We start from the raw sequence: 26,666 nt of genomic DNA, 5'->3' as shown, positions 1-26,666 counted from the left end.
TGACGTCAATGCATTCTGTTCGAAAGCCAATTGGCGTCTAGCGAAGCTGATAACCGCGACAAAATAGTGATACCGAGTGCCACGTAGCGTGCTTATTAGGTGTGATGGAGGTGCACTTAACGGAGGTTTGTGGAGTCAAGAGATATAAAGGGCAGGATCCGCCTCTCCGCCCTCCATATAAGGCAGTGTCTCGGGCTGTGCCTGGTTGCTGCATCCAGATAACAATTCGCAGAACTCACCATGCGTACTGGATTCCATTGCGTTGTGGCAATCGTTGCCTTCGCTCTCTCCTGTGCAGGTACGGCCCCTCAGTGTTCTCTTGTCTTCCGCAGCAATGTCCCGAAATGATCTAATTGCAGGCAGACATCCTTGACAATTGTGTGCACGCATTCGCTAAAATATAAATGAATGTCCACTGATAGTCCAAAGTGGAAGTATCAGAAAAAGGAAGTTCATCATTAGCGAAAAGAGAAATTCAGGAAATAATTATTGATGATTTCAGTCAGTCCCGTTAAACTTGGTCGTCTCTCAATGTGGGAGGTATTCAAATCCCGTCAGGGGCACCGTAAACGATGGAGAGATCAAGGCAGGCTGATATTTTGGCATGGCAGCAGGCACCGTAAGAATGTTTTGTAAGCAATGTGCAAGGAATTCCCTCTCTAAGAGGCTGATTCACATCGAATATTTTACGTTCGACTAGCATCTAAGAATTGGAAAGGTAACTCGTACTTTAAAATCACCTCTTCTGCTTGTTGTGCATGTACATATACGTCCTGTCAAGAACATTCATGACCAAAATGTTTTGATGCCACTCCAGCTGTGACTTCGAGGGTCTCCATGTACCACTTGAAATACAAAGCTGGATATTGTCATTGATTATGCATGCCGTACCTGCTGAAATTGGTGCCCTCTTCTTTGATTTCTGTAATTATTTTACTGTACTCGTGTAAATTACTCGTTCACAAATTGTCATTTGCTGGTCTTGTCGGCTCCCTTCACGGTTTGCTGTAATAGAGACTCCTAGGGAAGCAGAATCGTTCTACCGTAGACGTCTTTTAGTATTTAAAGGACCTTTCCTTCGCAAGAGTGCTGGCATAGTCGTGGTAATGTGCGTGTGGAGCTGGCATCCAGTATACGCCTACAATAGTGCGTCTCCGGTTGGCTGAATCTCTCAAATATATGTAAATATTGCGCCTTAAAATGGTATTTGCTGTGGCGGTGCCACTAATAGGCTAGTATTGACGTTCAAGATCGGGTCTTACGACAAACATATTCCTCATTCTTTCTCAATGTTCAACAGAAGATGTCGCCTCGACTGTGGCATAGCACGCGGGCCAAAACTTCGTATACCACATTATGTCATATTCAAAGGACATGGGCGTAAAATAGGATTTGGTGCGAGAAGTGAAAGGTAGGTTTTAATGTGCAATAATGTCATAGTGCACAGTTTGCAAATAAAAGTATATCTACTTCAGAATATTTAAATAATATTGCAGTATGATATTTGTATTGTATATGGGTTAGTATATAAACTATGGATCATACCACGAAATACTACGCCCGCCTTCTAGGCAATGAAAATGCTGATCACTGTAAATAACAAGTCTGCATTTCATTTTAGCTAATAGAAATATGACAGCAAAAATTCATTGGACCCATTGAGAAGCTAAAGAAAACGTATAGGGATTGTGAAACTATCCCCAGTCAGTTACATAAACCAGTACCCCCAATATGTTATAAAGGAGCGATGATATTCAAAATGAAGCCTAATTTAGGCTAATTTGACCATCAACGCACAGCAAATACTTTTAACATCGCATATCAAAGTACTGTTCCCTTCATTACAGTATTTGCTTAAAGAACTTTTTTTAAAGCGACGTTGATGTCAAATAGTAATCGGCTGCAATGATAGAGCCTCTGTCATCGTTACCCTCAGTTTAACCATACTTCCTGCAAGTTGAATGCTCCTCGGTACCTCTCCAATTTTGTTGTCTTGTGTCGGCTGCGGCCATCGAATTTCTCAATGGTGATTAGAGGGAAAAAAATCAGGTGATGCCATTTCACCTCGTTACATGCTGTGATGTGAAAAAACACAGGGACGTCTGGCGTTGGTTTTGGTTCGTTTATTATAACGATTCTGCATTGAATTGTTGACTATGACTTGAACTAGGGCTGTGACTAATGTCGCAAGTCATATGCATTGTCATTAAGGCAATATATTCAACTTACCATGACTACATTAGGTATTAATTTGTTATGTGAATTCTGGATTGGATTTTTGGCAATCAGTTGGATTCGGACTACGAGTAATGTGGCTAGTCATTACGCAGTCTCATTAAGCCTTTATAACCATAGCCATAAAGTCATGACTGGAGGCTGTTTTTGTCTTTTTGGCTTGTTATGGGTATTGTGTTGGTTTGCCTTTGGATCTGTCTTTTCGTCATGAATTCTTCGGACTGTCAGTTTATGCGCACGCCACTAATGAGCGAAGAACCGCCTTGAAACCTGCCGTCTCCATTTATGCAAGTTTCTTAAAGTTTTCTTCACCAATGGAATGCTACGAAGACGACGCTTCGTCATTTATTTGTCTAGTGCGGTGCCGAAAAGGCGGATTCTACGTAAGAATCGGTAGATGCAGTTGGTACAGCTACGCGCTTTCCCGTGGCCACATTAAATTGTCCTAATAGCGCGTTTTTCAAGGCATAGTTAAATTTATCGCAAGTGAATGTTTGATGTGAGGCAGGTCTGAAACGACCACAGTATTACTCTGAGGTGTTCCTAACGGAAAGACATGTAAAAGCTGAACACCCGGAATACCCGTTTTGTGCTGAACACTGGACAAGTGAAATATCAAATCGCATCTGGCAGGCATTCCTCGGCTTTTTATGTTGCATGAAGTGCATCGAGACCAGAGTTTTCGTAAAGAAAAATAGACATGATCAAAAGCCTGCCGTTACTTTATTCACGCCAACTTTCCAATTAGTCCCGCCCCCTGACCTTCTCCGTTCACCCATTTCTCCTAGGCCTACCCAGGCTTTACTCCTAACAGCTCCTGCAAGCAGACCTTGAATGGTACCAGAGATATCATCTCTTGTTGCGTGGTACTTTCCGTGGTTGGTATTTTATCACTTTCCGTTTGTTTGGCAAAAAGGATTCCGCACGTGCTATACTTCCAGTGCTTTTACATACAGGCGTTTTACGACAACGATTGCTGTCGAGAAGAAATGTCTTTTGAAAGAGAATAAATTTGTATTTTTTAATATTTATATTGTAATAGGGCGTTTATTGACGCTCAGATGGAGAGCTGTGAGGACAGGACCTTGCAACGGCGAGCCCAGCGTACTTCTTCTTCGTCGCACAACGCACAGGTGCATGTCGATGGCGATGACTATCACAGTACATTTTCCCCCCGGGTAAAAAAAGGAGCCATCCTGGCGACTTATGGCGCGGAAAGCACAGCGGGGTCATAGAATGGCTTCAATCGGTTCACGTGAACTGTTTCACGACCACGGCGACGCAAGTCCGCAGAGGGCGTGACGGGCTCAACTACGTAGTTGACTGCAGATGTTTGCTGGAGGACCCTATATGGCCCGTGGTAGCGAGCAAGAAACTTCTTTGAAAGGCCAGGGGTTGTGGAGGGCACCCAGAGCCACACCAGTGTGTCCGGGAGATATGGCGAAGCTTCGCCGGTATCACGGAGGTATTTTTGTTGCCACTGATTTTCTGTTGTGAGAGAGCGGGCGAGCTGACGGCATTCTTCTGCGTACGTGACGGCATCGGATAGCGGGGAAGATTCGGAAACGTCAGGGCGGTAGGGAAAAAGTGTGTCCATAGTACAGGGTGGCTCGCGCCCGTAAAGGAGAAAGAATGGAGAGAATCCAGTAGTGGCCTGTGTCGCGGTGTTATATGCGTAAGTAACAAACGGTAGAACTTGGTCCCAATTGGAATGGTCGGTGTTCACGTACATAGCCAGCATGTCACCGAGAGTGCGGTTAAAACGTTCTGTCAGTCCATTCGTCTGAGGGTGGTACGAGGTAGCGGTGCGGTGTATGATGCGGCATTCTTTCAGGAGAGCCTCAAGAGCGTCTGATAAGAAAACGCGTCCGCGGTCACTGAGCAGTTCGCGAGGGGCACCATGGCGAAGAACCAGGTTTTTCAGAATAAAGGCAGCCACGTCGCGTGCGGAAGCAGAGGGCAATGATGATGTCTCAGTGTAGCGGGTTAGATGATACACTGCCACGATAATCCAGCGGTTGCCAGCTGAAGTTGTAGGAAGGGGACCGTATAGATCTATGCCGACACGATCAAACGGACGGGCAGGACAGGGCAACGGCTGCAACGAAGCAGAGGACTTGAGAGGAGTTTTTCGGCGTTGGCAAGACTGGCAGGAGCGGACAAAATGGCGGACAAAGCGGTACATTCCACGCCAGAAGAAGCGTAGACGCAAGCGCGTGTAGGTTTTCAACACTCCGCCGTGGGCGCACTGGGGATCAGTATGGAAAGCAGCACAAATTTCGGCGCGGAGATGACGGGGGATGACTAAAAGCCACTTCCTTCCGTCGTGAAGATAATTGCGGCGATAGAGCAGCCCGTCACGAATTGAAAAATGGTGAGCTTGGCGGGCAAGCGCCCGAGACAGACGACCTGGAGAGTGACTTGAAAGAAAGTCCAGAAGTGTAGATATCCACGGGTCGCGCCGCTGTTCCGTGGCCATGTCAATAGTGGCAAGCGAAGACAAATCGTAGGCGCAGATCTCATCAGGCAACGAAGAGGGAGGCAGCGGTGAGCGCGAAAGAGCGTCCGCGTCAGTATGCTTGAGGCCTGAGCGATATATGACACGAATGTCATACTCTTGGAGGCGAAGAGCCCAGCGAGCAAGGCGGCCGGACGGGTCCTTGAGGGACGCCAGCCAGCACAGAGCGTGATGATCAGTGACCACATAAAATGGTCGGCCATAGACATACGGACGGAATTTGCCGATGGCCCAAATAATGGCCAAGCATTCTCTTTCCGTAACAGAATAATTGGACTCTGCCTTGGTCAAGGTGCGGCTTGCGTACGCCACCACATAGCCTCGGATACCAGGTTTGCGTTGGGTGGGAACGGCGCCTATCCCAATACCGCTAGCGTCAGTGTGAATCTCAGTTGGCGCATTCGGGTCGAAGTGGCGGAGGATGGGAGGCGAAACCAAAAGACGGCGTAAAGTGTTGAAGGCGTCATCACAAGCAGGTGTCCATGCGGAGAGGTCGGAGCTACCGGAGAGGAGCTGGATGAGAGGAGCAATAATAGAGGCGAAATTTAAGATGAAGCGGCGAAAGTAGGAGCATAGGCCAATGAAACTTCGTAGCTGCTTCAGTGATTTTGGGCGTGGGAATTCGGCAACTGCACGAAGTTTGGTGGGATCGGGAAGAATGCCATCCTTAGAAACGACATGACCTAGAATTGTTAGTCGGCGAGCAGCAAAGCGGCACTTCTTCAGATTCAGTTGGAGGCCGGCGGTAGCGAGACAAGTGAGAACGTCCTTCAGTCGGAGCAGGTGGGATTGAAAATCGGTAGAAAAGACTACGATATCATCGAGATAGCAAAGACAGGTTCGCCACTTGAATCCACGAAGCACAGTGTCCATGAGGCGTTCAAATGTGGCCGGGGCGTTGCAAAGCCCAAAGGGCATGACGTTGAATTCATATAATCCATCTGGTGTGATGAAGGCAGTTTTAGAGCGGTCAGCGTCAGCCATTGGCACCTGCCAGTAGCCAGATCGTAAATCCAACGAGGAGAAAAACTCGGCGCCCTGCAAGCAGTCTAGTGCGTCATCGATGCGTGGCAGAGGATAGACGTCCTTGCGCGTGATCTTGTTGAGCCGGCGGTAGTCGACACAAAACCGGAAGGAGCCATCTTTCTTAGGTACCAACACAACTGGAGACGCCCAGGGACTGTGGGATGGCCGAATGACACCCCGACGGAGCATGTCGTCCACATGATCAGCAATTACTTGGCGCTCCGAAGCCAACACGCGATAGGGGCGCTGGCGCAAAGGTGCAGTTTTACCGGTGTCGATGGTGTGCTCTACGACAGACGTGCGGCCCAAGTCAGTTTGAGGAAAGTCGAATGAAGAAGCGAAGTTCTGCAAGAGGGCGACAAGTTGATCACGTGGCGCAAGTGGAAGATCAGCATCAATAGCATGTTGGAAAACGTCGGAGGGCGTCGAAGCGGTCGCAACATCGCAAGAGCACAGACTAACGTCGAAGGAGGGGGTTGAGTCAGCAAGAGTGGTGATATGACTGGGATCAAGCTCTTCAAGACGTCCAATGCATTCGCCACGGAGCAGGACTGCTGGGCAAGAAAATGGGTTCGAGGCGTAAAGTGCACTCTTGCCGTCTTGAATTTCGAGAACAGCGAACGGAAAAAGGAGGAAGGGATGACGGGAGGTGGCTTCGGAAGGTGTAAAAATCGCAGTCAAAGGAGTTACCCACTCACAAGACAGTGGTACGAGGGCAGCAGAGAACGGAGGAATGTCGGTGTCATGGGCGACCAGAAGTTTTGCAGTGCGGGGAGGGGTATCACAGAAGGGGGCATCACAGAGGGGGGCGAAGGCAATTTGTGCACGAGCACAGTCAATAACGGCTTGATGAGTCGATAGAAAATCGTATCCGAGGATGATATCATGCGAGCAGTTCGGCAGAACAATAAACTCGATGGGGTACAAGACGTCTTGAATGAGCACACGGGCTGTGCAAGATGCGGAGGGGTGAATGTGCTGTGATGAGGCGGTGCGGGGCGAAAAGTCGGAAATCGGAGTGGTCACTTTGCGAATTCGACGGCAGAGCGCTTCACTGATGACGGAGACGGCTGCACCGGTATCGACGAGAGCGAGAACTGTGGCGCCTTCTACAGAAACTTTGATAACATTAGCGGGACTGCATGGAGGACTTGAGGAATTCGAAACAAGCGCAGTTCTTGCCCCCGGAACTGCGACTGTTAGTTTCCCTCAACGGTGCTGGTAGAACGTCGCAGCATTGGAGAAAGCGATCGGCGCCGAGGAGAATGTGATCGACGAGTGGTATAGGTTTGGCGATCTTGTGGGACAAATTGAGAACCGGGCGGAATCATTTGCGAGCGTGAGTCGGTATCGTACGGGTAAAATCGAATGTCAGGCTGTGAAGGTTGGAGGCGCTGGCGACAAAGGCGCGCAACATGGCCCGGCCGACCGCAGGCATAGCAAATCGGAAGGTTGTCCGTAGTACGCCAAGGTTTCATAGGATGTGGGCGGAACCTTGAGGGTGGGGCTTGAAACGAAGGCTCAGCATGCGGCGGTGAACGGTAGGCAGGGACCTGCACATAGGAGCCAGACGTGGGCGAAGGTGGTGGCCTAGCCGTTACTTGGGCATACGTGAGAGGTGCCGTCACAGGCGGCACCACGGGGTTGGACGGCAAGGCATCAGCGACGTGTTCTTGCACGACACGGCGTATAGCAGGGGCCAAAGATGGAGCCAGTTCAGGAACGAGGCGGCCCGAGTCTTGAAAATGGGGAAGGAGTGAGATTTGACGTGCGACCTCTTCACGAATAAAATCTTTGATCTTTTGATTCAGCGGGCTCCCTTCAGAAGTTGGCGAACCACCCAGGGCTAATGCGGATACGCCTTCGTCGCACACACTGGAGCGGCGCCTAGAAGCGCGCCGCTTTGCGGAGCTCGTCGTAGCTCTGGCAAAGCTTCACGAGTTCACTAACGCTGGTGGGATCTTTCGCTACCAGCATCTGGAAGGCGTCCTCAGAAATGCCCTCGAGGATGTAGCGGATTTTGTTTGCTTCCGGCATGGCCGGGTCGACTCGTTTGCAGAGATCAACGACGTCTTCTATGTAGCTGGTAAAGGTCTCATCAGCGCGCTGAACACGATCGTGTAAACGTTGTTCGGCACGAAGCTTACGCACTGCCGGGCGGCCGAACACTTCCGCGAAATTCTTTTTAAATGTCGACCAAGATGACAGGTCAGCCTCATGGTTGCGAAACCAGAGGTTCGCCACGTCCGTCAGATAGAATATGACGTTACTGAGCTTGTATGAGTCATCCCACTTGTTGTAGGTGCTTACTCTTTCATAGGATGACAGCCAGTCGTCGACATCTTGATCGGCCGTGCCGCTGAACAGGCAAGGGTCACGCTGGCGCACGACGCCAGCACACATGATCGTGGGTGGAACGGCCGGCTGCGTCGAAGTGTCTTGCATGGCGGTCGTAGAGGGTAGTGTACGGCTTCGCAGTTCCAGTTTGGGTGGGATCGTTTCCGGCACCTCCGCCATTTGTAATAGGGCGTTTATTGACGCTCAGATGGAGAGCTGTGAGGACAGGACCTTGCAACGGCGAGCCCAGCGTACTTCTTCTTCGTCGCACAACGCACAGGTGCATGTCGATGGCGATGACTATCACAGTACAATATTACTAATTGCATTACTAATTATTAGCGTAGCCAACAGCAAAAATACTCGCCGCCCATACGGGTTGAATGTGAAAGTTTGTTCAAGGAATTGAAGGCAGTGCCGCCAACGGGGCCCCCGCTGCTGATTTATAGAGGGAAGATATACACAAGATACAAGTCGCCACACTTGCCGCATTTTAGGTTGAGGGGGACCTATTACGGATAAGTCAAATTTGTCCTGGCTAGCACCGGCATGCGGCGGCCACCAGAACTTATACGTTGTTGACAACAGAGATCACGCCTGAGCGTTATAATGCACACTTCGCTTCTGTACCGACTCCTCAATGTGGAGGCACCCTTGGGAGCCACAAGCCGCTACCGCGCTATACCATCACGAAGGGTAATATTTGTCCCCCAATTTAGAATGCTGTTGCAGACTAGCACTGGACAACAAACTCATCTGATATCGCCATACCGGCTGCAAAATTCCTTATCGAATTTTTACCGGGCCGTAAGTGTGGAGACAAAGCAGCATCCCATTTACAAGTTGTTCGTGTCTCAGGTTCCTCCTCATAATAATATTGCATTCTGAACAAAATATTATTTTCCCAATGACAGTTCCCTGTAGAACCATGAGAACTCCACGGACTAGAGTGAGCAAATTTTAGAGATCTCCCCGAAAATTTCTTAACCGTCCTGCCAGGGCATCATGCGGGGGTGCCTAACTGAGGTGCGACATGTTTTGAAATTTTATGGGGGGTGGGGAAGAGTCAAGGCTTTCTTCGCTCGCCCCCTACATAAATGCAGGTGCAAAAAATTAAATTTAAAGCATATTAATTCTAAATCTTGTATAACGTCACCAAGATATAATAAATGTGGAAAAAGGTTGCATGCCAAGACAGCTCATAATGAAAATAAAATAAGGAAAAGGTAAATACCGTAGTCGGTCTGTTAGAGAACTTCCGCTAAATAGCGAGCATGTACCATTTAAGGAAGATATGAGCAGCGCTAAAAGCTATAACGGCTTTGCTATCTTTGAGAAGGCTTTGAATATTCCAAGATATAAAACATAACTAAGTTCTGCTGGTACTAAATACAAATTCCAGAGGCTTCTTCTACGATGTGGTGCTTTAAAGCAATTAAAGGATCAAAAAGATGTATGCACTCAATTATGTACTGACTATAATTAATTTCAAAAACTTAATGCAATGCAGTTGAGGAAGTTTTTATGATATTGAAGATGAGGATTTTTGCTTCATTAAAACTGCAGTTACTCCTATTTATGTTTTCTAAATTTGGCACCTTTTCAAGCTTTGCGGAGGAAAACGTTATTGGACTAGAACTTGATATTTTCACGAAAAACGATGTAAATGAACGGCATGCAGGGGAGGAAAGCTCATTGGCAAGAGTTGAATGTATCTTGCCAGATGGAGGGTTTAAAATAGGCATCTTTGCAGCACGAAACTAATAAAGCTAGTCTGCAATTTTTTTTTCGTCCCCAACCTGCGCAGCTAAAAACGTGTTGCTAGTTTTGCAAAGACATAAGGCCTCCTGCATAGATTTATTAGATAAACAATGATGTTTAAAGTAGTTTTATTGGTCATACAGCCGTGCTCCGAACTTTAAACGCTGCTAAATGAAAAAAGAAAAATGTTAGAGCGTGTTGAGAGATGCAATATTTTTTCAGGTGAAAACTGCTGGGTATCACGTAAATCTAAGGTGATTCGTTTATGTCTACGCATTGACTCAATCCAAACAAAAATTTCATTGAAACCGAAAATGATCTTACGGCCTCGACTACCGTCCTTCTTCAAACACACCCATATTCTCTTCTATAAGTTTGTTCTCTAGAACCGGTATCACTGATGAGATTCCCGCTGAATCAAGTTCCAAGGAGGCCTTAAAAGCTGAGCAAAAGGTATTGCTGAGCATTATTCGCAGATGCTGTTGGGCTGAACCTCAACGGCTCTTGTCAGGAGAACGACGTAAACGACTGTCCTACATTCAAGTTTAAAGTTATTGAGACGGTAAGGACGCAACAAGACACTAACGCCGCGTCCATTCATTGCAGGCACGGTAAAATTTTGACGAATGGCCGCAGTTTTTTTCATGAAAATTACCGATGCTCTGTGATGCTCTGAGTCTTTGGTTAAACAATGCATCACACTTGCTAGAAGGGTAGCGATTTTGTTACTGTAGGAAACTTGCTTGTTCGCTTCGTCTTCTCATATTTACTAATAATGTCGAGTACGTGGAAACAAACGCGATGCGTTTGCTTTGTACCTCTATTCTCGGCATCCCATAACTGGTCGCATTGCGCCTTACGCATACCCCGGCGCCGGTTGTTGTTGTTGTTTTTTCTTTTTGTAATAGCCCTAGTGACCTGGCCGTGAATTCAATCTAGACCTGTATGGCTTGGCTTCAGAACCCTAAATAGCTAAGGCGCATTCTCCAAACTAACAGCGGGTTTCTGGAAACTGAGAAGTGCTTAAAATTATTAAAACAAAACGCGCTAACCCTTTTTTCAGCAGTCCACACATCAAAATCAAAGGATTTGTTCAAGTTATAATGTCATAATTAAACCCAAATATATTTTCGTGTGAAATCTTTCACTGCCTCAAAGTAAAAAGTAGAAAAAGGAAGTAGAGGATGCCATGAAAGCGATGGGTCGCCTGTTTATGTTATTAATTTACAGTCTGCTCCTCATGATTTCCTGTTAAGTCGACGGTAATACTTCACAGTCAGAATAAATCATAAAAATAGACACGTTCTCGTTACCGCACTCGACGCAGCTGTTGTAAAACATGGCGAGGTTTTGACGTACCAGAACCAACTTTTATGTGCGAAAGCTTTTGCACGGAGATGGAAACTGATGGAGACGACGACACACGATGCTAAACGCCAGAGTGTGTTGTTGTCCGAACGCGGGGTGATCGGCTGCATCGATAGTTAGGAAATTTCGTGCTCGCTTCCGAAGACATATTCTTGGATTTCATCCATTCAGTTACAACAGCACTTTTTTCATGCTGAAAAAATAACAAGTAGACATACAACCTCGCACGATTTCACTTGGTTCTTTCACCTGGTTATTCCAATGACACAATGTAAAAGTAGTATTTTATTTACCTGTACCAGGCCACATGGGCTGTGACGTCACAATCTGGGGGTGGGGGGGGGGGGGGGTAATCTGAATTCAGGTCCAAAAAAGATCGTTGTTCGGATCTCACAATATCATGACTGCTTTCGCAATACAAAGCCGTTGTGGAGATGAGCCTACCGGTCGACGCAGAGAGCTATGGAACGGAAGGGGTAGTTGTATTATTTAGACATCGGAAACGTGCAGAATGAGTCAGAGATATAACCGCGTTTAGGGGCGTTCCAGTTGGCAATTATAATTCGATTGCAAGGAAACAAAGCTTAGCAAAGGGAGGCAGAACGTTAGGTGGGGAAATGAGGTTGAGGAGTTTGCAGAGGCCAAGTGAGTGCAGCCAGCATCAGACCGGGTTAATTGCAAACGTATGGATGGGGCTTTCGCCCTGGGGGGTGTATAGACCGCCTGATGATGGTGGTGATGATGATGATACTTAACTAGTTACACTTTAGAGGCAGTGACTCGCCACTGTAATATTTTATATTTCAGGCAAATAATTGTAATCGGCTATTTGTTTTTTTGAACTTGAAGAAGGCTGCAGTAAATGAAGAAGTATTGGCGCCTGTATCTCGAGAAACGAGGCCACTTATAGCCTCTCGGACAACCAGACCCTAAAAATGCAAGAAATGTCTTCATTCTAATAAACAAGTAACGAGAAATAAAAGACCGTTATAATTCAAGAGAAGTGGCTATGAGAATGAGTGTAATTCGCAAGGTGACATCTTGGATATAAAACGCCAACACTTAGCTCATTGCCGAAGGCCTACGTAGGTACATAGCAATAGAGCAAACTTGCACCGAGGCTGCAATCGATAGCACGGTACGACCGGTTTACTTAGAGTGACGTCAGTGCATTCTGTTCAAAGGCCAGTTGGTGTCGATAGACGCTGATAGCGGCGATAATATAGTGATACCACATGCCAAGTAGTGCGCTTATCAAGTGTGACTACGTGCACTCAACGGAGGTTTGTGGAGTCAAGAGATATAAAGGGCAGGATTCGCCTCTTCGCCCTCCATATAGGGCAGTGGCTCGGACTGTGCCTGGTTGGTGCATCCGGATAACAATTCACAAAACTCACCATGCGGATGGGATTCCCTTGCGTTGTGGCCATCGTTGCCTTCGTTGTCTCCTGTGCAGGTACGGCTCCTCAGTATTCCGTTGTCTTCCGTCGCACGCGCTGAAATGCCTCAATCGCAGCCAGACATCTGTACGAATTCTGAGCCCACATTGACTAAAATATCAATGAATGACCGCTGATGGTCTAAAGTGGAAGTGTAAGAAAGGGAAGTTCTTTTAAGGGAAATTACGTATACGGGAAATAATCATTAATGCTTTAAGAGAGGCCAGTTTGATTTGGTCTACTTTTTAATGCTGGGGGCAATAAAATTCCAACAGGGGCCCTGTGAGCGATAGAAAAACATATAAAGGAGGCTGATATTTTGGAAATACAGCAGACACTGTACAAGGTTTTCTATGTGACCATCCTTCACTGGCTGATTACCAACGAATATTTTTTTGCATTTGACCTACAACTTAGAATGGGAAGTGAGGAGCTCTGCGGCTTGTTGTAAAAAGTTACAACTTGTCATTTATTTCCGTCCTTTAAGCCACATCCATTGCCACGGTTTCTTGATCCCACCTCAGGAAAGATTTCTCTTAATGTCGCAATGTGCCACTTCGACGATGTCATTGATTATGTATGCAACAACTGCTGGAATTGATGCTGCCTTCATTGATTTCGGTAACAATTTTACTGTGCTCATGTGTAAATTACTCGTTCACAAATTACCATTTGCTGGTCTTGTCGGTTCACTTCATGGTTTGCCGCAATAATAGACTTCTAGGGAAGTCGAGACGTTCTACCGTAGACGCTTTTTATTGTTTAAAGAATCTTTCCTTCGCAATAGTGCTGCAATAGTCATGGCATTGCGCAAGTGCAGCTGATATCCGGTAAACGCCTGTATTAGTACGTCTCCGGTGGGCTGAATCTGTCAAATATATGTAAACATTGCACTTCAAATTGGTCCTGACTGGAGTGGGGTCACAAAGGGTTGTTAGTATTGAACTTTATGAAGGTTTTCGACGCACTTGTTCCTCATTCTTTCTCAGTGACTTAACAGAGGTTGTCGCTTTGACAGTGTTATTACACGCGGACACCTGCACCGTATACCACCACCTTATGTCATATTCAGAAAGCTTGAATATGCTACAGAGTTATTTTGTAAAATATGCTATGGTGCGGCAAGTGAATGGTAGGATTAAAGGCAGCATAATGTTTCACAATATTTGAATAATATAGCAGTTGAATACATTTTATAGTATATGGTTTAGTATATGGGGTGTGGGTTATACCATAAGATAATACGGTCGCCTTCCAGACATTGAAATTGTTTATCACTGAAAATCTGCATTCTGTGTTAGCTAAAAGAATGATGACAGCTGAAATTGGGTGGGTCCAGTGAGAAGCTCAATAAAAACGATAGGGATTGTGAAACGGACCCTGACCGATTTTAAAAACTGGTACCCTAATATTTTATAACTGAGCTATGATGTTTAAAATGACTCGTCATTTTCATCCGACCATTAAAACAGAACAAACATTTCTCTCACCACATATCAAAGTACTGTCTTATTCATTAGACATTTTCTTAAATAGACTTCGACGAGACACAGTAGTCGCCTACAGTGGTAGAGCCACTATCATCCTTATGAAAACTCTTATATTCCCTGCAACTTAAAGGCCTCTTCTGTGTCTCTCAAATTTCCCTGTCTTGTGCCAGCTGCTGTCATGGGAAGCGGAGACGTCCCAGCGTAAACTTTTTTTACTGTTTACAGGACCCTCCTTTCGCACGCGTACTGGCATAGGTGTGGCACTGTGCGTCTACAGCTGGCGTCCGGCATGCGCCTACAATAGTGTGTCTCCTGTTGGCTGAATATCTCAAATATGTGTAAACTTGCGCCTCAACATTGTCTCAGCTGGGGCTGTGCCAGCAATTGGCTAATATTGGCGTTCAAGATCAGGTCTTGCGACGAACTTTTTCCTCAAGCTTTCTCAATGTTCAACAGAGGATGTCGCCTCGACTGTGGTATAGCGCGCAGATAACTACGTCGTATACCACGGTCATGTCTTATTCAAGAGACATGACCGTATTCGAAATATTATTTGATTCGAGAAGTGAAAGGTAGGTTTTGAGGTGCCAAAGTTGTAGTCCACAGTTAAAAACAAAATGAAAAGTACTTCAGAATATATGAATAATATTGCAGTACTACGAGATGCTACTCCAGCCTTCCAGACATTGAAATTGCTGATCACTGGAATTAAGTATGTATTCCCTTTGAATTGAAAGATGACGCGTTAAATTCACTGGACTCAGTGAAAAGCTAAAGAAAAACAATACGGATTGTGAAACTGTCCCCGGACCATTACACAAACTAGTACTCCCAATATGTTATAAACGAGTAATGATGTTCAGAATAACGCCACATTTTTTATTGGAGAAACCAGCACCTAAAAAAATGCTTTTCTCATCCCATATCAATTACTGTCCTCTTCATTAAAGTATTTCCTTCAAGAAATTTTCTTATGCGAAGTTAATCTGAAATAGTAGTCGCTTGCAACGGTAAAGCCTCTGTCGTCCTTATCTCAGTTGGACCATATTTCCTGCAAGTTGAAAGGCCTCTTCCGTACCTCATGCAATTTCCTTGTCTTGTGCCGGCTGCGGCTATTGCAATTTCACAATGCTGCTTAGAGGGAAAAAAACTCAAGGGGGGGGGGGGGGGGGGGGGGGCATTACACCTCTTTACATGTTTTGATTCGAAAACACACAGGGTCGTCTGGCGTTGGTTTTTGGTTCACTTGTTATGTGGATTCTTGATTTTATTGTTGGCTGACTTTAAGGCTGTAACTATGTCGCGTCATTATGCATTGTCATTAAGGTATTATAGCCAACTTATCATGACTGCAATAGGTACTGATTTATTATTTGGATTCTTGATTGAATTCTTGGCTATCGCTTGGATTCCAGCTACGAGTCATATGACTATTCATTGTGCAATCTCATTAAGGCATTAGACCCATAGTCATAAAATCTGACTGGATGCGTTTTTGTCTTTTTGGTCTTGTTATGTGGATTGGCATTGGTTTGGCTTTGGATCTATTATTTGGTACCGAATTCCGTCAACTATCCCTTTCTGCGCATGAAACCGTAGTGAAATCGAAGTTATTCTTGTGGCACGAGCGGCAAGGCGGGCCGCGGCTTTCCGGCGGCCCGTTACGCTCTTGAAAGCCGTTATAGGCGCTTACTTGAACGAGAACACCGTTGCCGGAGCTCCACCCTGGTTGGGTACTTGCAACAAGTTTGAGAACACTATCAGAGGCGCTGCTGGTCTCTTTCATACTACTGTGGCGGGGCCTGCCAGCTATCTCTGCATACAGGCCGCGGAGAGACAGTTGTTAGGCTACCTCTCATGTGTTTGGTTGGGCTGTAGTTTTGGGTTCATCCCTTGGCTTTTTTGTCTTGTGCTTGCCAAGGCCCAGTGTTCTTGTCATGACCAGTGTGTGTGTGTGCGTGTGCGTGTGCGTGTGCGTGTGCGTGTGCGTGTGTGTGTGTGTGTGTGTGTGTGTGGTGTGTGTGTGTGTGTGGTGTGTGTGTGTGTGTGTGTGTGTGTGTGTGTGTGTGTTGTGTGTGTGTGTGTGTGTGTGTGTGTGTGTGTGTGTGTGTGTGTGTGTGTGTGTGTGTGTGTGTGTGTGTGTGTGTGTGTGTGTGTGTGTGTGTGTGTGTGTGCGTGCGTGCGTGCGTGCGTGCGTGCGTGCGTGCGTGCGTGCGAGCGAGCATGCGCGCACTACTGCCCGCGGCATGACGAAGCGGCGGACAGACTCCTACTGTTTCACACCGGGATACCATACGGGCTACCCAAGCGGGCACAAGGCGTCGTTGTTCGCGGCTCCAACTGACGATGACCTCCACATTAAATAGGAGCGCAATCTACAAAGAAAGGATGGGTGTTTCACTGTTTCTTCGGCAATATGTGAATGCCATTTTGAGCCGCAAAAACAGTGAAGTGCTGATTCCGCGAGGGAAGCCGTCGCTTGCCTGTGACGCGGTGTCGACACTGTTTCCAGGCTGCCCAGCATATCTTTCCTCATGTACACACCGACAGAGCCAAGAAAGAACTGTAGAGCTGTACGTATCAAGTACGCAGGTGCCGAAAAAGAGAGCGTGCAAACAAAGCTGTTTCAGCCATGGCAAGGATAATGCAGAGACCCCAGAGCATGAGCTGATCTTAGAGATGTGCAAGGGCCAAAATTCTGAGCCCGAGCCCAGCCCGGTGTGAGTCTGCAAGGGTCTGAGCCCAGTAAGGCCCTGCGCGACACTCAGATTTAAGGCCTGGCCTGTCATGTCATACCATGCTGAAGCGATGGTACAGCAGGAAATAATATCAAGATGATACTTTTATCCACGATCTTGAAAACTGTTGAATTCTCACGTTTGAAATGACAGATTTGCTTAATATAAAGAGAGGGACAGCACATACGTAAAATAGCTTATTTCGCAAAAGCAATAATTATGCTTTGAAATGGTGCATTTGTGGCGATCATGGGCCCCTCTACTCGGTACCTGATGGCTACCAAAGATACGTTCTCGGCGAGGAGGCGGGGATGATAGGCGTGTCAACGCCGGGAAGGACTCAGTAGCTCTCGCGTGAAAAGGACGCGGGAAAATGCGGCGCATTCTGCTTATTGTACCATGGCCGTATTCGCGCTTTTCTAAAAGTTGCATGTTTTCGTGATCGGAGTGTACGGCGCAACCCGCCCGAGGCGAATATACCTGCGCCTTAGAACAGCCCGAACCTGTGAAGATGTGTTTCGTGTGGTCCCAGCCCGGCCCGCTAGTTGGACAAGGGTAAGGGCTGTCGGGTCAGCCCGAGCCCATGCACAGCTCTAGTTGTACTTGCAGTCGACTGTAATTTATTCTCCTTCGACGCTTTCCGAACCGTACAAGCTCTATCCAAGGAGTGGTGAAAGATTAAGTTGGGAAGTGCCGAGGCTGAAATGGTGGTCACATCAAACTCGAAAATGTATATGGCACGAATATTATGTGTGTTTTTGAGCCCTAAAAAGGATCCTTTATGCAAAGGTGTACATCCAAGGTGTGTCATGTGCTGAAAAAGCTTGACTTTGTATCCGGAGCAAGCAAGTAGGCATATGAGATAAGTAGATGCAAGACTTCAGCCCTCCTTTTTCCTCTCTGATTTCAGCGAGCAGCATCTTGCCATGTGTTGAGCGCTTCATTACACTAAGCCACTTGTAAAATAATAATGGGGCATTCGGACATCTGATGTGTGAATCAAGACAACTAAAATAGCTAGATTGATTTGCATGACTAGCGTGTTGATTTTATATCAGTCCATATTTCACATGTGCGACCCAATGTATCACTAAATTTAGCTACTGTTCCCCCTTTTGAAAGATTGTTTGCCTGCGTCATCGAGCATATATTTAATAAGTAAAAAGTGGGAAAATAAAATATGAAGCTTTGTGGGCTATTATTAATTGGTATATTTCAAGTGCATGGTGATGCAACGCTTATATATACGGCATGCGGCGGCCACCAGAAATTATGCTTCGTTGCCAATAGAGATTACGCCTGCGCGTTATAATGCAGAGTGCGCTTCTATGCCGAACTCCTTAATGTGGATGCACCCTTGGGGGCCACAAGCCGCTAACGTGCCATGCACTCACGGAGGATCTTATTTGTCCCGCAATTTATAATGTAGGTGCGGACCTGGGCTGGACAGTAAACTGCTCCAACACCGATATCGGCTTGAAAATTTTTTATCAAAGTTTTACCGGACCGTACGTGTGGAGACGGAGCAGCATCCCATTTACAAGTTCTTCGTGTCTTAGGCTCCTCCTCATAAGAATATGTCATTCTGAACAAACTACGATTTCCCTGCTGTCAGTTGCCTGTAGAACCATAAGACCTCGAGGGACTAGATCGAGTGAGCAAATGTAAGAGTTTTCCCCGAAAACATCTCAACCATCCTGCAGGGAATGTGGGGGTGCCTAGATCAGGTGCGATATGGTTCAAAATTTTATGGAGTGTGAAGAGTCGCAGATTCTATTGCTGCCTACACTACATAAGTTCAGGTTCAAATAGTAAACTTAAGATATATCAACCTTATTTCTTGTATTATGTGACAAAGATATAATATATGTCACAAAAGTTTGCATGCCAAAACAGCTCATTATGAATATAAAATAAGGTAAACATAAGTTAAGTACCGTAGTCGGCCTGTTCCCGACAACTTGCGCAAAATAGCAAGCACGTCCCATTTGAGGAAGATATGAGCAGCGCTAAAAGCTATAAAGGCTTTGCAATCTTTGAGAAGGCTTTGAATATTCCAAGATATAAAACATAACCAAGTTCTGCCGGTACTAAATACAAATTCCAGAGGCTTCTTCTACGATGAGGTGTCTTAAAGCAATTCAAGGATCAAAAACTTGTATGCACTCAGTTTTGTACTGACTATTATAAATTTCAAAACCTTAATGCAATGCTTTTGAGGGAGATTTTAATGATATCGAAGGTGAGTGTTTTTGCTTCATTACAACCCCAATTACCCTATTTATGTTTCCTAAATTTTGGCACCTTTTCAAGCGTTGCGGAGGAAACCGTTATCGGAATAGAACTTGATATTTTCACGAAAAACAATGTAAATGAACGGTATGCAGAGAGGAAAGCTTATTGGGAAGAGTTGAATGTATCTTGCCAGATGGAGAGTTGAAAATTGACGCACGGAACTCCTTAAGCAAGTTTGCAATTTTTTTTCGTCCCAAACCTGCACAGCAAAAACGTGTTGCTAGTTTTGCAAACAAATTGAGACATTCCGTCGAGATTTATTAGATACACAGTGATATTTGACAGAATTTTAGTAGGCATACAGCCGGGCTCCGAACTTGAAACCCTGCGAAATCAAAAACAAAAAATAACGATGTTTACAGCCTCTTGAAAAATGCGATATTCTTTTAGGTGAAAGCTGCTGGGTATCCCGAAAATCTTGGGTGGTTCGTTTGTGTCCACGCATTGTCTCAATCCAAATAAAAACTTCATTGAAACCAAAAATGGTCTTATGACCTCGACTACCATCCTTCTTCAAACACACCCATATTATCTTCTATAAGTTTGCTCTCTAGAACCGGCATCACTGATGAAATTCCGGCTGAATCAAGTTTTAAGGCGGCCTTAGTAGCTGAGGAAAAGGTATTGCTGGGCATATTTCGCAGATGCTGTTGGACTGAACCTCAACTGCGCTTGTCAGGGGGATGAAATAAACGACTGTCCTACATTAAATTGAGACGGCAAAGACGCAACAAGACATTGACGCCGCGTTCAGTCATCTGCAGGTAGAGTCAAACTTTGACGAACAGCAACATTTTTTCTGAAGAAGATTACCGATGTTTTGTGATGTTCCGATGCTTTGGTCAAACCATGCGCCGAACTTGCGGGAAGGGTGGAGCCTTTGTTGCGATAGAAAACTTTCTTTTTGGCTCCGCGTACTCATATTTAGTAATAATGTCCATTACGTCCTCTATTCTTGGCATCACAATTAGAGGTCGCATTGCGCCTTATACATACTCCGGCGCCGGTTCTTTTTTTTTTTCTTATTAGCCGAGTGACGCCTGTCTTTCTGCGAATTCAATCTAGACGCCAGTGCCTTGGCTTCTGGCCCTTACATAGCTCAGGAGCACTCAGAAAACTAAGAGCGGTTTAGAGCTAACTCGTTTCAGGAAACCGGAAAGTATTTAAATTATTAAAACAGAAATCGCATACCGCTTTCGCAGCAGTCCACACATTAAAGTCAAATGGTTTGTCCAAGTTGGGATGTTGTAATTAAACCCAAATACGTTTTCCCGTGATATATTTCACTGCCTCAGAGTAAAAAGTATAAAAAGGAAGTAGAGGATGCCATGAAAGCGATGGGTACCTTGCTTATATTATTAGTTCACAGTCTGCTCCTCAAGATTTCCTATTAAGTCGCCGGTAAGGCCTCAAAGACAGGATAAATCATAAAAAGTTGAAATATTCTCGTTACCGCGTTCGACGCAGCTGTTGCAAACAACGGCGAGGTTTTGACGTACTAGAACTGACTTTTACGTCCGAAAACTTTTGCACGGAGATGGAAACTGATGGAGACGACGACACACGATGCTTAACGCCATAGTGTGTTGCTGTCCGAAATCAGGTTGATCGGCTGCATCGATAGTTAGGACGATCCGTGTTCGCTTTTTTGTCTTCGATTCATTACCGTTCAGCTGTATTTTTTTAGTCTAAAAGCATAACAATGCCTTGGACGATTTCGCTAGGTTCTATCCGAAATTTCAACCGGTTAGTCCAATGACATCATGTGAAAGCGCTACTTTAATTACTCGTACCCTGGACACATGGGCTGTGACTTCACAATCGTGGGGGGGGTGGAGGGGAGACAATCAGACAGGCACAAGAAATATCATTGCTCTGCTCTCACGATATTATGAGTGTTTTAGCAATACAAAACCGTTGTGGAGCTAAGCCTACCAGTCGACGCAGAGAGCTATGGTAGTGCAGAAGCGTGCAGATCGAGTCAGAGATATAACCGGGGTTAATGACGGTATAGTTGGTAATCGTAACAAATTCGATTACAAAGAAAGAAAGTGCAGCAAGGGGCGGCAGAACGTTAGGTGGGAAAATGAGGTTGAGAAGTTTGCAGAGGCCACGTCGGTGCAGTCAGCATCAGACCAGGTTCATTGAAGGAGTATAGATGGAGTCTTCACTCTGCGGGGGGTCCGCCTGATGATTAAGATGATGATGAAGCTTAGCGGCTGTGCGAATCAATCAGACTTAGCACATCGGCATTTGCTATCGAGAGGAGTGAAGCGGTAAAAGGCACCGTAACTAACCACAGAGCGCTGGGAACAGGCTTTGCTCTCTCAACAATGACTTGGAGAAGTCTAGAAAAACTCTAGCGCGTGCACCTGAGCAAAGCTACCCAAAATTATCGAATTTCGGGCTCGATCAATAGAAATCCCTGCATTGTGTGACCGACTTTTCCTTAGTCCCATTTGAACAATAAATAAAATGTTATAATAAATAATAATTAAGTCTTTATTACTCCGCACGAGCACAGCCTTACGTCTGTCATGGAAAGCTGTACAACTTTATCAGAAACTCATAAGTTGAGAAAGCTCTATATCTTTCTTTTGTTTGCGCATAGCTACGCTCGGGAGGATGATAATGAGTCATTTCAACATAGCTACAAATCTACTCCAACGTGGGTACCCCCCTCAAAATATCCAAATTAAGATATCGTTTCATTTGTACTTCGGGCTTTTTTACCAAGCGGTCAGTTGAAAAACGTTTAGCTTGCACATGTAAAGACCTGCGTGGTCTTCTTTTGGGACTGACGTGCGCACGAATGGAAGTTGAAAAATACGTTGATGCACAGCATCAGCGAGTGGCTGTTTAACATGTCAATTCAGCTGTTAGGTTTACACCCGTGCGCTATTTTGTCTCCAACGCTTTTTATTTATTCTGCGCACGTCGCATGATACACAACTCCACCTTTTAACGACGGCCTAAAGACTTCAATGCCTCCGCGCCCGAGCTTCTCGCCGCACATTCGCCGGCGTGCTATCTTTCCTGCTGCGCAGGTGAATGTAATTTTGGGTTAATTTCCTCTGTGCCTTACTGGGTTTACTACGAGAATCCACTTAACCATAAGAGATAAAAATACGTCAAGCCCTTTCACACATTCGGAGTACAATGGCCGCTGCCGATACCACTAGAACCCGTGGAGCACTAGCATTGATGAATTACGGCATGTGGCCCAGGGATGAAGGTTCTGTTACGTTTTAATCCTTCCTTTCCCCACAAAGCCTACATTGAGAAAATTTTTAGTGCAGCAGTTCATCCCTGCACGATAAGAGGCGACAGTTCGCGACGTTATAAATAAAATTTCATAATGATATCAAACAGAGTGGTGCAATTCTTGTCCGAGTAAACATGTATCCTGGCATTAAAGGGTTTAAGGAAACTTAGATAACAGTAAATTATTCCTCACCTATACATCAACAGTTACACTTTAAATCTCAGCCGCTTATATCACCCGCCGCTGTAATATATATCTCAGGTAAATAATTGCAATCAGCTATTTCTTTCTATTGTAAAGAAGACAAAGAACGGACATCGCCGCCGCATCGCCATTGCCATCGCTTGACTCCGGCGCCCATCTCTCGTGCTGAAATTGTGCCCTACGGCACAGCTACTGGCAGTGCTAGACGTTGGAACAAGCTATTAAATCTACATTTCGCTTTGAACATGAAGAAGGCTGCAGTAAACGACGAGATGTTGGCAGCCGTATCTCAAGAAACGAGGCCACTTGACAGGTTCTTGGACCACCAGACCCTATGAAATCCTAGAAATGTCACTCATATAGAAATGTAACGACAAATAAAAGACCGTCATTATGCAAGAGAAGTGGCACTGAGAATAAGCAGGCGCAAGGTGAAATCTTCGATATAAAAACCAGCACGTAGCTGAGTGCCAAAGGACTACGTAGTTTATATCGCAGTAGAGCGAACTTGCACCGAAGCAGCAATCGATAACAGGGTATTCCACGACCGGCTTACTTGGGGTGACGTCAGCGCATTCTCTTCAAAAGCCAGCTGGCGTACGCTGATAACCGCGATAAAATAGTGATACCGCGTACCAGGTAGTGTGCTTATCAGGTGCGATGGGTCAAGATATATAAAGGGCAGGAACCGCCTCGGCGCACTCCATATAGGGCAGTGTCTCGGACTGTGCCTGGTTGCTGCTACCGACTAACAATTCACGGAGCTCACCACGCGGATGGGATTCCCTTGCGTTGTGGCCATCGTTGCCTTCGTTGTCTCCTGTGCAGGCACGGCGTCTCAGTATTCCGTTGTCTTCCGTCGCACGCCCCGAAATGCCTGAATCGCAGCCAGACATCTTTACCCATTCTGTGCACGCATTCGCTATAATATAAATGAATGTCCGCTGATTATACGAAGTGGAAGTATCAGAAAAAGTAAGTTCTTAAGTGAAAGGATGAATCCGGGAAATAATTAATAATGCCCTAAGTGAGTCCAGTTAGACTTGCTCTTCTTTTCAATGCTGGGAGGTATTACAATCTAATCAGGGACACTGTGAGCGATGGAAAAAATTGAAGGCGATTGATATTTTAGCAATGCAGCAGACACTGTAGAAGGTTTTCTATGTAACATACAAGGAATACCATCTCTCACAGACAGACTAACAACGAATGCTTTTACATTTGACTGGCAACTTAGAATGGGAAATGTGACCCGTGTTTTTAAAAGCGAGCTCTGCTCCTTAAGAAGATTGCAACTTTTCATCTCTTTCCGCCCTGTTAAGCACATTCATGACCACGGTTTTTTGATCCCGCCCCAGCAGCGATATCGCTTAGGGTCGCCATGTACCACTTAAAATATATATATTGATTTCGGTAAAAAATTTACCGTACTCCTGTGTAAATTACTTGTTCACAAAACTGGTCTTGTCGGTTCACTTCACAGATTGCTGAAATACAGACTTCTAGCGGAACGTGACGTCCTAGCGTACATTTCTTTTAGAGTTCGCAGGACATTTCCTTTTCACGATTGCTGGCATAATCGTGGCACTGTGCGTGGGCACCTGGCATCTGGTATACGCACGCCTACATTAGTACGTTTCCGGTGGTCTGAATCTCTCAAATATATGTAAACATTGCGCCTCAAATTGGTCCTGATTGGGGTGGGGCCTCAAGTGGGATGTTAGTATTACGGTCTATGATCAAGCCTTGCGACAAATTCGCTCCTCATTTTTTCTCAATCATTTAACAGAAGATGCAGCTCGGACATCACACGCGAACACCTGCACCGTATACCACCCTATGTCATTATTCATAACTCATGAACATGCTGCAGATTCATCATGAAGAATATACATTGTTTCGGAAAGTTAAAGGTAGTTTTTAAGGTGACATAATGTCGTAATGAGTTTAAAAAAGTAATAAAACATATATCTGCCTCGCCATATTTGAATAATTTGCATAACTGCATAACTACAGTACGATTGTATATTATATGGCTTAGTATAGTATAGGGCATAGCCTATACTACGTGATACTGCAGCTGCCTTCCAAAGACTGAAATTGTTGATCACTAAATAACAATTCTACATTCCGTGTTAGCTAAAAGAAAGATGGCAGGTGAAATGCACTAGACCCAGTGAGAAGCTAAAGGAAAACGTTAGGGATTGTGAAACTGACCCCGGTTGGTTACAGAAACTGGTTCCCCCAGTATTTCATAACTGAGCTGTGATGTTTCGAACGACACCTTATTTTTATTCGGGCCTCAACGCAGAACAAAGACGTTTCTCATTCTATGTGAACGTAGTGTTCGCTTCATTACTATATTTCCTTCAAGAATTTTTCTTACATAGACATTGATCGGTAGCAGCAGTCGCCTACAATGATAGAGCCACTGTTATTCTTATCATCACTCTGATCCCATTCCATGAAATTAAAGCCCTCTTCGCCTCTCCAATTTCCTTGTCTTGTGCCGGCTACGGCTATGCAGTTTCTCAATGCTTCCTTTAGGAAGCAAAAGGAAATGGGTCCCCTTAAAGCTCCTTACGTGCAATAATGCACAGGCGCGTTTTGCGCTGACCTTGGTTAGATTATATGGATTCTCGATTGCACTGTCGGCGAAGACTTGAATTAAGGATGTGACTAATAGTGCGAGTCGTCTACAATTCAGGCTGCAATATCAAAGGACATGTCTCTTTTTCTTTCGTGAACGACTGATAAAGTGCTGTTTCCTCAGGTAAAAATGCTTGGCGAGCATGGTGCTGCACTACACGGTATAGAACAATGTATTTGTTCTTCGGCATAGTCACCACTGATTAACCTCTACCGCTTCCCAATTACCCGCAACTGCTGCGGACGCGGCCTGCGGACATGGTTTGCGGACAGAAATCAGTGAAAATAGCGAAGTAACGCTTTCGCGTTAATAAATGCTTTTGATTGTATACCTAATTATACAACATGCGCCCATAAATTCCGGCCTCTTCGACAATCGCTAGACGAAAGCCCAAAACAACTCCAGTTCTCCGAGAATGATTAAGGTCGCATATTATAGTGAAGGATCAAAGAAGGAGGAGATTTTGCAAATAAAAATTTTTTCAAATAAAAAAACTCTCTCAGCATTCACCGTCCACGACGTGCATGCAAAAGTGCAGCCAAAACGCGAATAGCAGACGACATGTGAATTATATGCCGTTGTGCTGTGAGCGGCCAATAGTTGCCAGACCAGCCAAGCTGCTTTCTAAATAATAAAAAGTCATTTAAAATATAACTACTGCATCGCATGAGCTCAAATATAGAAGAAATATAATTTCACCTGTGTGGAGGGAAATGCAATAATCAGTTTATGCTCAAATGTTAGCTGTCATGTCCCGTTTAATGCATCATACCCAATTGATCATGACTGCATTAGACATTGACATTTTATTTAGATTCTGGATCGGATCCTTGGCTATGACGTAGCTTTGTGCTATGACTAATGCGGCTAGTCATCATTGCATGCCGTTAAGGCTTTATAGCCAAATAATAGTGACTGGATTCGCTATTTGCTCTTTGGCTTATTATGTGGATTGTGTTGTATCGGCTTTAGATCTGCCTTTTGGTCAAGGTTTCCGCGGGCATTTATTTTCCGCGCAAGCCCCTGATGAACCAAGAAAGGATTTCGCCTTAAAAGCGGCCGTCGTCATGTCTTCAACTCTCTTAGAGGCCTCCATCAAGGAAATGCTGGGAAGACGATATTTCGTTTTTGACCTGTCTAGTGCAATGCCGAAAAGGTGTATTCTGCTCCATAATCGGTAGCTGCACTATTTTGTAGAGCTACGCCCTCTTCCACGTCCAGATTAAATTATTCTAATAGTGCGTTTTGCAGAGCGTAGGCGAATTTATTACAATTTGAAGTTGGCGTGACGCTAGTCTTAAATGGCCACAGCATTCATCTGAGGTGTTCCGCACGAAGTG

General features: G+C 45.3%; 1 protein-coding gene across 4 annotated transcripts in view; it reads left to right on the top strand.

Annotated features, from left to right (window-relative positions):
- The first annotated feature begins 161 nt into the window (after nt 1–161).
- The window catches only part of LOC146200173 (uncharacterized), a 41,959-nt gene continuing 15,454 nt past the window's right edge, over nt 162–26,666 (top strand). The window contains exons 1-2 of one of the 4 annotated variants that reach the window (XM_084595408.1): nt 12,594–12,701; nt 13,172–13,305. In XM_084595408.1, the coding sequence (XP_084451534.1) occupies nt 13,224–13,305 (82 nt within the window). In that variant the 5' untranslated portion in view covers nt 12,594–12,701; nt 13,172–13,223. Of the gene's footprint in view, nt 299–12,561; nt 12,702–13,171; nt 13,306–23,403; nt 23,505–26,666 lie in introns of those variants that run through there. The other 3 variants (XM_084595410.1, XM_084595409.1, XM_084595411.1) reach the window with 3 other exon arrangements.

The sequence above is a fragment of the Amblyomma maculatum genome, chromosome 2 (assembly GCF_055883805.1).
Source record: "Amblyomma maculatum isolate TAMU_Amacu chromosome 2, ASM5588380v1, whole genome shotgun sequence".
NCBI classification, from domain to species: Eukaryota; Metazoa; Arthropoda; class Arachnida; order Ixodida; family Ixodidae; genus Amblyomma; species Amblyomma maculatum.
This window is presented reverse-complemented; position numbering and strand designations above follow the sequence as displayed.